Raw genomic sequence first — 12,685 nt, forward strand, 5'->3', positions numbered from 1 at the left:
TTGTGATTGTGAATTTGACCGAGAAACGATATATGTACTAAATTGCAAAATAATTGTTATTCGATAGAATAATGTATAGGGTACGAAAATACATAGTGACCAAACACAAAGTATGAATATGCGAGTAAGATGATTACAATTATGGAAATGCTTATATATATAAATAATTGATGCCTATGTAAACTTAGTAAAAAGTTAGGATACGATTAACATATCAACAGGGTTTTATATGTGCTTGTGCGGGGTATGTGATTATACGGAGATCATTACAGATTATATCGGGATTCAATATTTGCTACGAATTATCGAGTATTATATGTCTCTACGAAGACCCTGGTGTGGTGGAGGGATGCATATGTATATAAGAACACATTTGATTCCTATGAGCTTTGCACTTCGGTGCTCTGGTGTGGTGTAGTTTACCTGTGTATCCGAGTTCGTTTAATTAGGGTTTCATCAGGCTTAACATTATATTTGAAATTGGAAAATTTAAAAAGGTAATGAAATAGATTAATAATATAATATAGTACCTACGTTTTCGACTCAACAAAGTTTGTATAGTTCATTCGTTTTGGTTTTGTGGTATATACTTAGGGACTTTTAGTTAAATGTTTCAAATGGTTAAGTTGTATATGAAACGATTGTATGCAAATGTTTAGAAATTATGTTTAAAGATGTTCATATAGTTGGTTTGGAGTCTTAAGGTTTAAGATTATGCATTTTAGTGAGTTTTTGGTTGGTTTTTGAAGTATAAATGATTGAAGCTAGTTTTGATAGGTAATATTTTTGGAGTCTACCATTTTGTCACATTTTCACTTAGTATCATTTTGTAAGTTGATGTTTTGGTTGCATGGGACTAAATATATGTGTTTTCAGGTCACCTAAACTTGTAATAAGCTAATTTTCGAAGGAATAGGTTGTCATGTCCTAACGATAAAACCCCTGACATTGCGACGAGAAACAGAGCAGGGTTCACTTTGCACTGACGTAGCTTGAAGTCATGATGAACCCTAGTTAGAGACTCATGCCGCGATGAGAAAATCCTCAAAGTTGCAATGTCAATCCAAAGTTTTGTAATCTTTTCAATTCGATCCATTTCTACCCTAGATTAACAAAAGAGCTTTTGTAAGCTTGTATAAGACTCGAAAATGATAACACAATGTTTAAAGTACATGATTTACTTGTATATTGTTGATTGTAGTTACTCCAACAACGAATGTTGCATCTTATAGCTTGGTTTCAATGATTGGGTCAAATATCGAGTTGTTACAAAGTAATTGTAAGTTGACGAATTAGTAATGAAAAACATGAAATTTAGTCTTCATGCTAGACAACAAGGTAAAATAGCACCTAATTAGGAGGGTTCGTACACGGCAATTAAAAAATAGGCTATGGGACATATCAATTGCCCAAATTTGAAAAATTGTAATAAAAATTATAAGTAAATTTTTTTATTTTTTTCTTTTTACGGACCCCACAATTGGTATATTTGGCTTTGTTATCGGATGAAAACCGGTAGAATTTGTTTACATTTTTATTCGAGTTTATCTTAACTAATTTGAATTATGATTTTATTATTTAAAAAAGATAATTTTTTATTTTAATATTTATAATTAAATTTAAATAAAAATAATTTTTATAACATAAAGCGAATCTAAGCAATAGATGTAATGAATTATTATAAAAAAAAATCCTAAAGAAAAGGAAATAAAGATGGGCATATTTGGTAGTTAAGTTGAAGAAAGAGGGCAAATGAAAAATGGCGAGAAAACAACAAAGCGAAGGCAAAGGTAATGGGTTGTTGTTAGATGGGCATCAAGAATCAAACAAGTCTCAATCTTACACAAATAGTAAAGCATCATCACCATGCAAAAAGGTGTTGCTATTTATTAATAACTTCAGTTCTTAGATATTGCCATCATAATTAAAACTCTCATAGGCCTTCTTTAATTGTCTTAATATTTTCTGTTGTTACATACTTTGATTTGTCTCCCCATATGGCTATATTTTCCTAAAAAATCCCAATATTTTTTTTCCCTTTTAGCCTCACTCACTACCTTCCCATATGACCATATTAAATCTTTTCTTTTCTAGCTTAAAATAAAGCTGTAAAGATGATGGAATTAAATTTCCAAGATCACTAAGTAAGGTATAGAATATTTCATACAAATAATATATTATTAAAACACTTTTAGGTGGCATAAAATTTTCATTGTGTATGTTTTAGGTAGGATAATTATATCATTATTTGTCTAATCCCAATTTCATAGAAAAAACAAGATGGAGAAGTGGGAGTTGTAAAGATTGTTCTAAATGAAACTTGTATTAAAGACTTTTTTGAAGAACAAAACATTTTTTAGGTAAGGTTTTGACTAGTTTAATTTAATGTGTGTTCATGTAGCTTGTGAAGTAGATTAGGTATCTTTTTTGCCCATGGTTTTAAGTGGGTATAAAGACAATAATCATTATATTGTAACTTTTTCAAACTTTGCATGCAAAATTAAGATATAGGGAAAACAAACAGTTGAAAGTGGGAAGATAGTTATAGATTCAAACTTTGCTTCTGATTCTGAAATCTTTTTTATTTTATTTTGAGAAAATGATTTTTTTATTATTTTATAAAATTGAAAAACGATTTTGTTTTAAATAACGAATATATGTTTAGCATCTATTTTCTTATAATTTTTTTTAAAAAATTTATTACATTTATATAGATTTAAATTAACTACATAAAAGATTTGATATTTAAAAATTATTTAAAATATTTTTATATTTATATGGGTTATTTTATTATTTGAATTTAAAGTTAAAAGCTCATGTTAGTTCAAACTCGTATAAAGTAAAAATATTATTTAATAATTTTTAAATGTAAAAACTGTTACCCTGATTCAAGTCCATATAATGTAAGAATAGTTTATTTTTTATTTTTTATTTCTATTATAAGAAAAATAAGTGAAAAATGCGTTTTATGAATTTTTAAAAAATAGAAAATAAAAATTAATTTTTTAAAATAAAAAGTAATATATTTTTCAAAATTTTAACAAAATATGTGTTCTTTAATTTCTTACATTTTCTGAAAAAAAAATCAAAAATGGCTTTTTTTTTCTTCATTCAAAGTGGATTTGAGTAAATATTAACCGAACGAATCTAAAAATAAAATATATCTATATAGTTTTTATTCTAATTGTAAAAATATTATATTTTAAACATAAGAGTTTAGATTCGTCTCCAACAAATCTTATTCCCTCAATTATCTAAAAAAAACCTATCATGTTTTTTACTTTTAGATATCACCTTTAACTTACAAAGAACAATTATTTATCTTTTTTAACTTAAAAAAAATCTAACTTTATCCAAATGTTATTTTTATGAAACAAAAATATTTAAAAACATTTTTAATTAAAATTTCATAACTAGTTTAAGGATTTGGGGTTTTTATATAAATAACACAAAAATAAAAAAAATTATGAAAATAACATGACTTACAAATTAATTATCAAAATCACATGTTTTGTATAATATTTTGCATTGTTGTACATGGAGTATACGAAACCAATAAAAAATAACTTAATTATTTTATAGTTATTAAATATATAATAAATTAAATATAGGAGTCTGTCTTTCATGTATTTTTTCGAAACAAAATTTATGAGAAACACGAACCAGGTCAAGTATATTTTATTTATTTTATTATAAAATTGAATAATTATGTAATGGTTGAGGTAATTTTTTATAGGCATCGGACAATAATAATTTATATCTCATGCTATTTTCGTAAAATTTTTTATTGTTTTTGAGTTATTTATATTAAAAAAAGTCGGATTTGAAAAAGCAAAGTTTGACTATAAATTTGGATATTGGACCAATGATTGACAGAAACATGTGACGGAACAGGAAGCATTTTCATCTTTTCACCATTAATAAGTTGTATGTTATGAGAAAGGGAGAGTAATGATAATGAAGACTATATGTTATGGGGCTTAATATATATACTTTGATATTTTTGGTTGCATTGGACCACCTAAACCCATCACATGTTTCTTGTCCTTATTTTATGTCATTCAAAATTTACAATAATATCTCCTCATTAATGGTTGAATATATGATTTAATTGTTTGAGGATGTCATCCGCAAAACATAAATGTTTTTTAAACGTTTCATTTAGATTCAACATTGTCTTTACTTTTCAATTTAGATTAACTGTACCGAATACTCACAGTATTGTATATAATATTAGTTTCTTATCATATACAATGTACAAGTTTCTATGTATGAAGTAGAATATATTATTATTACTTTTTAAAAATTTATTACAAAATTTGTATCATTTTAAAAATACAATAATTAAAAAAGTAAAACCAAAATTACATAAAAATTTATAATTTATAATATTTATAGTTTCTATTATAATCAATTAAAATATTTACTAAATTTGTTATAAAATTTAAACATTTTAAAAATACAAAACAAAACAATATAAATATTTTGTATTTGATTTATTATAAATAGACTATGTCTCACCTCTTGAAAAGTTGGTATCGACGGGGGGGAGAAGAGCACCTTGAAAAGTTGAAGTTGTAGGTCACAGGGGCCGAAGTTTAGCTTGACCAATGTGCATCTGATCCCCCTTCATGAAGCGATGGACCATCTCATATTAGTGACACAGTTTATACAAGGGGTTGTTAATAATGTGGAATCAAAGGAACTCACATGTGATCTCATGAAGGTTTGGATGGCTAAGTCATCGGACACACCCTTCATAATCATGGTTGTTGCATTAAATCTCTTCATAAAATCGCGGAGGGATTCATTTTCTCGCTACCGGATGGACATGGGATATGCTGAGGACTGTTGGCGTATCTTGTTGGCCTAAAATCTACTCATGAATAAATTATCCAACTGATCAAAGCTACGAATGGACCCTTGAGGAAGCGACAAGTACCGCTGTCGGGCAGTGTTGGATAGAGTCATGGGGAAGCTCTGCACTTGACAGCATCGGAAGCCCCACGGGTATTCATGTAATTGCAGTGAGAAAGATGATCTTCCGGATCTCCCACCCCATTGTAAGAGAGTTTGGGGAATTTGAAGGAGGCAGAGAGGTTGTGGGTCAAAACCGAGGCTTTGTTAGTCTTGGAACCCTTGACTTCTTGCAGCAACTCCAACTTGAGGGTTGCTATTTGCTCCTCAAAGAAAGCTACTTTGTTACGGGTCCCCTGATCCGAACGGTTGGTGGGTTGAACTTCTTCCATATCTTCATCATCGTTATTGTCCTTCTAATTCTTGCGAACAGTGGACTGAGCCGAACCTTTCAGATGCAGATGAGGGGGTAAGTTGGAATCCTTAGTAGCATCCTTGGTTGCTCGCAGTTCTGTAATTAATTGCTCGTTATGAGCATTCTGCAGATCCAACAGGCGTTGGCTCTCTTGTTGCTCTTGAAACTGGCGCTGCTGGGCTAGAAGCTATTCTTCCATGAGACGCGTCTTCTCCTGCATCTCAGTGACTTGGTGCTAAGGGCGAGAGGCTTATTGTGGAATAAGCTTTCAACTCTTCCCTACATAACTCCTTTAGTTGTCTAATCTTTAATCCTAGTTGGGACAAAATTTTATGTATGAAATGCTTGGTGATATAATCTGCAGACAACAGAGAAATCTTATTGCTCCTAAAACACCTATGTTCGTGATGGTATGTCTTAATACAGAAGCCATGTTCTCTAGAGTAGTAGCTTGCAAACAACCTCCGTGGACAACTACCAACGCAACCTACCCTGACTCTTTGCAAACACCCTTTGCAAATGCATATTTCGTAACTGCCTCTTTAAATTTTTTATTGCTCTTAAACCTCATACCTAGTTCCCATATTGGCAAGATACAATTAGCATCATACTTCTGTCCAACACTCCTCCTAACGGAAAACTCGTCATCAGATTGCACATCACTATCATAATCTCCAGGATCATCAGAGTCCATGCCTTTACTAAAACCATCATTCAGAACACCATCACTAACCTTTAAATGACCTTCGATCCTGGCAGTTTCAACACCATCATTCACAATAGCATTTGGAGAATACAAGTCCTCCAAATCATTTCCTATATTACTTGTTTTTTTCTGTTTGTATTGCTTCAATTTTGATTTGACTCCTCGAATCTCCTCATCTTCATTTTCACTCAAACACACAACATCAAATAATAAAGTGTCTACGGATTCTATATTGGTCACTCTTTCAGCGTTATCATCTTCATCATCAACCTCATATACTCTCTCAACAATAGTGGATTTACCAGGCTTTTCATGATATACACATTCCTCATGCCTCACAAGTTCAATCTCAACATTGTTAACATCAATATTACCTCCTAGGTTTTCACCTCTTAAGGACTAAAAAGATTGTCATCCAACAGCTTCGGAACATCAATAGCATGGTCTAAATACAGATCTACAGTGCCCCATTTAACCAAAACGTCTATCAAGTCAGTTACACAGTAACCATCATTAACCAACATGAAACTGTGGGTAAAGTCAGTGGTAAATGAATGGCACGTCAACATACCCCAAATCTCTAACAGAGCCTTATATAATAGAAAGAGATAGCATCTCAGGATCTACTTGAAAACTATTACTTGTGCCATTCACGTATACAATCTTCAGCTCATATTGAAAATGGCCATTGAGATATATTCTTACCATATATTTGCCCTTTGGTTGATCATCATCCATGTTGCATATAACAAAATTAAATTTAATGATTTTCTTCAACCATAAAAAAAAGTTATGAACAAATGAAAAGAATATACTGATATACATTGGATATGAGTATGACTTGAATGTTTAGTCATGTACTTGAAAAATAAAAAATTTGAATAAAAAAAAGTCTAAACTTGATTATATAGTTTAGAAAAAGATTCTTAAAGAACATAAAGCATAGTACAAGCTATTTAATATCCGCAACTTAACAACAAGAGGGTACTAATTCTATAAATAAATAATAGTTTAAATATAAAATTGGTACTTGAATTTATCTGCTTTTCTTTAATTGGTATTTAAAATTTTTTTTATCTAAAATTGATACTCGAAATTTTTTCATCAACTAAATTAATATTTTTCTCTAATATCATTTATTTTTTAATGATATGACAATGTTAACTAATCTGAAACAAAAAAAGAAAAACAAAAAATATCAATTTAAAAAAAATGAATAAATTTAAATACTAATTTTATATTTAATCCTTAAATAATCAAATCATCAGCACAACTTAAATTTTGAGAACTTTTTAATGAACATGTTTTGATGAATGGAATGTCTCTCAATGGCTGTCAGAGATGGTTTCCATTTCTTGAAATTTTCTTTAAAATTCTACTTTTATAAATATCACTATTCACATACTGTAAAAAATTTGAAGTCCAATGTTGATAAGTTATAAAATCCCTTTCTTTTCCATTTAACTTTTTCTTGTTTTTCTAAAAAGTCTTGCCTTCCTTCCTATTTGAGTAGTCAACCCACAATGTAGAATTGATGGAACATCACATAAGAACAATTTGGGTGTTGACAGCCTCTTCTAGTCTTTTATTTAGTTTAATGAGCCCCTTTATATGTCTATGTCTTTTTCTTTTTGTTAAAAATTCTTTAAAAAATATATGAAAGATAATGATAGACCAATTTTTCATTTGAATAAATGAAAATCTGAGAAGAGGACACCACAGAAAATTTTGATTGTAAAATATTTTTATTATATATTTCAGAAATGGTTTCCACCAATATGAGAATCTTCCTTCAACTAATTTGACTTTGCCTGATTTTGGCTTTTGTTTTTGGGTAATTCACCAACAGTACAAAGAAAAAAAAAGCTCTAGTGTGTGTTGTTAGGTTAAAAGCAAATTTGATTAAATGGTATAGTTATAGATTTATGTCAATCTTTTACCACCATTAGATTTTTTATACAATTTAAAGAAACACAAAATTGTTTTTGCTTATTTGTATATTTCCATCTAACTTGTTAAGAGGGGTGAATTGGTGATTAAAAAGATATAAAAAAAAATGAAAAATAAGGCGTACTCAAGAATTTATACTAGTTTGGCTCTGATTGTGTACCTCCACTATCTTAGCTTACCATAGCAAGATAGAGCCACTCCCCTTAAGTAAACTCTTACAAGCATGATAAAAAAGAATAAAGATTAAAAACACTTTTTAAAGGAAGATATTACAATGATAAAGTCCAGTTAATAACAAAATAACACTTGGAAGAATGAAAGAGATTATTACCCAAGTGTGCGTACGAAGAACAAAGAAAAGATTGGATTTTTGTACAATTGACTTTACAAACTTGTTTCTTGTCTTCAATATGGAGCTATTGACTTGTATTTATGGCTTCTAACAACTTTAGAGATATTGAGAGCAAATTAAAGTCTGTTGCTCCAATAAATTCGAGTATTACTTGCAGACTGCAGACTTGTGTCAATAGAAGTCTTTGAAAATGTGACAGTTGGAGCCTAATGGATCGATAAATGTCTAAGGGTTTCAAAGGGTTTGATTTGTGTTGATAGTTATATCGGTAGAAGGTGCAGGGAAGCAAAAAATGTCACTAACTTACTTGTATCAGTAGAAGGGTTCCGAATTATCGATACAAGTCTACCGGTACAAGTGCTAAAGTTTCGATAGAAGAGTCTCCAAGTATCAGTAGAAGTTGGGTTTTTTACTAAAATAAATTAAAAAAAATTATTTATCAAAATAGGTTGTCAGCTCAATTATATACAAAAATAGGGTGTTTTTTTCATTCGCGCCTATCTGACAAGCGCAAATGATTATTTTATATTAATTTTTTTTGTTTTTTTTAAATAAAATATTATTTTTTTATTTTCGGGTTAGTATGACCCGCATATATGTAACACCCCGTATCCGAGACCGTTGCTGGAGTCGAACACGAGGTATTTACGGACTTATTTCATTTATTTTCATAGTCCATTTTAAAAATTTCCAGACAAGCTGGCTAACTGCGTCGCTGTTACCTTAACAATCATATCTTGAGTTCCAAAACTCGAAAACCAGTTTCGTAAATTTTACCTGAAACTAGACTCATACTTCCATCTAAAAACTTTTTCTAGAATTTTTTGTTGAGCCAATTAGTATAGTTTATTAGTTAAAGTCTCCTCTGTTTTAGGGTTTGACTTCTCTGACCTTCATGCATTACGACTTATATATCTTCCTGTACAGGGCTTCATTACTTATGCCGTTTGTTTCTAACAAAACTAGACTCAAAAAGGAATCTATACATATATGGAATGACCTATAATTATCTCTGGTTAATTTATAGTGAATTTCCAAAGTCAGATCAGGGGATCCAGAAATCACTCTCGCCCTGTTCCACGAAAACTTAAATATCTCTTAAAATACGACTCATATGATCGTTTCGTTTCTTCCATATGAAAGTAGATTCATCAACGTTCGATTACATAATTTATTCACTATTTAATCCCATTCCTACTATTTTTAGTGATTTTTCAAATCCACACCACTGCTGCTGTCAGCATCTGTTTTTAAGGTAAACTTTACCTATTTCATGGTTTTCCATGAATCAACTAGAATTTGTCATACAAAGCACCAAAATGATCATGATTAACCATTCCAATCGCTAATCGTTACCAAACATTTCCATACCTCTCAATGAACAACATACAAAACGATTATAATGCTATACTCAAAGTATATATAAGCCATTTTCGCATGGCTATCCAAATTTATACAAAACCAAAGGGTACATGACCAACAACTAAAAGGGTAGTCCTATACATGCCATTTTCAGAGTTCAACCAAAAGTGTACCAAAAGGGATTTGATAGTGTGGACGACTTCGACTTCGACAATCCCGAGTCCGATAGCTGATGAACCAAAATCTATGAAACAGAGAATCAAAGAAACGGAATAAGCATTTAATGCTTAGTAAGTTTTGAATAATGAAATTAGTTTCGGCTAAGGTATAACATTCATATATGCACATTTTCATAATCATACTTACTTTACACTTCAACCAACATATTCATACACAAGGTATCAAACCTATCTAAAGGCTGAAAATTCGTTGATCAATTTAACGGATACTATTTAAAACGAATCGACTTTTCCGATGCATGTACGAAATATACCTTATCGTTTGGATTTTATGAGCGTATTAATTGAAATTATTACAGCACGATCGCTCACTTCCAAACCCAAGTATCTTTGGGATTTAGCCGGATATAACAACTCGCACAAATGCCTTCGGGTCTTAGCCCGGTTACAGCAACTCGCACAAATGCCTTCGGGTCTTAGCCCGGATATAGCAACTCGCACAAATGCCTTCGGGTCTTAGCCCGGTTATCATCCGAATAATCATGCACATATGTCCACAAATCATAACACATTTTTATTTCGTTATCAATACTAGAACTCAGACACAAGGCACTTATCTACCATTACCATTTTCGGCTCAATAGCCACATACAAAGAGCATGGTTTTGATTCGCTATATAACATGATCTAATCGAGTCATAATCTAAGTTCTATTACTCGAAAACTTACCTCGGATGCTGTTGAACGATTTCAACGGCTATTCGATCACCTTTTCCTTTCCTTTATCGGATTTAGTCCCCCTTTGCTCTTAAGCTTAATTTAACAAATAAATTGATTTAATCATTTTGAACATCAAGGAGGAATTTAAGGTACTTAGCCCATATATATATTAGGCATTAGAGTCATATATGTATGAAATCATGAATCAAATTCAACATTTTAGCCAATATTCTCCTTTAGCCGATTTTCTAAGTCAAGATAAGGCCATCAATATGCTTACCTATAGCCGAACGTACAACATCAATCTATGTATTCATTCATATGGCCGAATATGCATGTCTATGTTGAGGCCGATTATTTACTTAATACATTCCACAAATATGGTTACTTGTATTGACTAAATACCATTTTGTTTCAAGTTCAAAACTCGGCGAATACACATATATATACACTAGTAATCAAATACTAACATTTGCACTTCACCTTAATAGCCAGCTTAGCAAACCTTAGTTTAACATATAATTGTTCATAACACAATTAAAGCATCCTCTCCATTCCATCAATTCAAAACACATACATCACTCAATAATATTCCAAGTCATATTCGGCCTTAGTACACACTTGTTAGCCGATTTTTCTCCATTTAGCAACTAATGCACATATGTGCTCATTTGCTAGACTCTACTTCACCTAACTACCATTTCTCATCCAAATAACATGAACAACATTTACTCATAACATCAAGCATTCTTTAATTCGGCTATCACTAGTATAAGCTCCTTACCTTAATATTAACCTAAGATGACCGAATCCTATTTAACCCAAGTCATCAAGAGTTTTATTATTTAACACCTTAGATATCCATTTCAAAACACTTAACCGGCCTTTGATTAAGACTTTAAACAAAGTCTATGTTCGGCTATCACACACATGGGTGTTATTAGTTTAAAGTTTTAACAAGATTAATTTCTTTCATCAACAATCTTTTTGTTTCTTTATCCATCAAAACTTAAGGGTAAGAAAGAAAAAAAATCAAGTTCTTCTCACACATACCATAACCGAAAGTTCCATCCAACCCTCTAAATTCAAAATTTTAGTATGGCTAGGTAAGAAAAACATGATGATTAACCTGAACAAACTAAGATTTCAAAAGAAAGATTAACAAAATTTACTAACCTTCTCTTCATTCAAAAGGCCGAACGGCCCCCTCTTTTTCTTCTTCTTGTACGGCTAAGAAGAACAAGGTGATACCTTTTTTTTCTTTTCTTCACCCTTCATCCCCTTATTTTATTACTAACTCTTTTATTTTATTCTTTCCAACATGAAACATTAACACACCATGCTTAAAATATGCTATGACCCATAGCATGGCCAGCCACTAGCTCAAATTTTGGGGCAATTTGACATGCAAACCCATCATTTCTATAACATGCATTAATAGGCCACTTTACATTTGCCTAGCACATTTCTAAATTTTCTCACATAAGTCCTATTTACTAAAATTCACCTACAATTAACAAAATTCAAATATGAAATTTTCACACATGCATATATACATATAATAAGCATCAAATATGACAGCTAATTATTTGTATGACTCGGTTTTGTCGTCCCGAAACCACTTCCCGACTAGGGTCACATTAGGGCTGTCACAACTCTCCCCCACTTAAGAAATTTTCGTCCCCGAAAATCTTACCGGTAATAGGTTTGGGTATCGTTCTCTCATAGAGTTCTCGGTTTCCCAAGTAGCTTCTTCGATTCCGTGTTTGAGCCATAACACCTTTACTAACGGAACCTTTTTGTTTCGCAACTCTTTCACTTCACGAGCTAGGATACGAATTGGTTCTTCTTCATAACTCATATCGGCTTGAATTTCAACCTCGGAGGGACTTATTATGTACGAAGGATCAGATCTGTAACGTCGAAGCATCAAAACATGAAAAACGTTGTGGATCCTTTCAAGTTCAGGGGGTAAAAGCAACCTATATGCAACTGGACCAACTCGTTCGGAGATTTCATACGGCCCAATGAATCTCGGACTCAATTTGCCCTTACGGCCAAATCTGAGTATCTTTTTCCAAGGTGAAACTTTAAGAAACAGTTTGTCTCCCACCTGATACCTAATGTCTTTTCGTTTCAAATCC

The 12,685-nt window shown here is 31.4% G+C and overlaps 1 protein-coding gene across 1 annotated transcript; it reads left to right on the forward strand.

Annotated features, from left to right (window-relative positions):
* Positions 1–4,568: 4,568 nt before the first annotated feature.
* Positions 4,569–5,715, forward strand: LOC107895173 (uncharacterized). The gene is made up of 2 exons (XM_016820432.2): positions 4,569–5,326; positions 5,403–5,715. Exons 1-2 carry the CDS (start codon positions 5,037–5,039, stop codon positions 5,434–5,436), a joined length of 324 nt encoding a protein of 107 aa, XP_016675921.1. The 5' UTR covers positions 4,569–5,036; the 3' UTR covers positions 5,437–5,715.
* The last annotated feature ends 6,970 nt before the right edge of the window (positions 5,716–12,685 follow it).

The sequence above is a fragment of the Gossypium hirsutum genome, chromosome A13 (assembly GCF_007990345.1).
Source record: "Gossypium hirsutum isolate 1008001.06 chromosome A13, Gossypium_hirsutum_v2.1, whole genome shotgun sequence".
NCBI classification, from domain to species: Eukaryota; Viridiplantae; Streptophyta; class Magnoliopsida; order Malvales; family Malvaceae; genus Gossypium; species Gossypium hirsutum.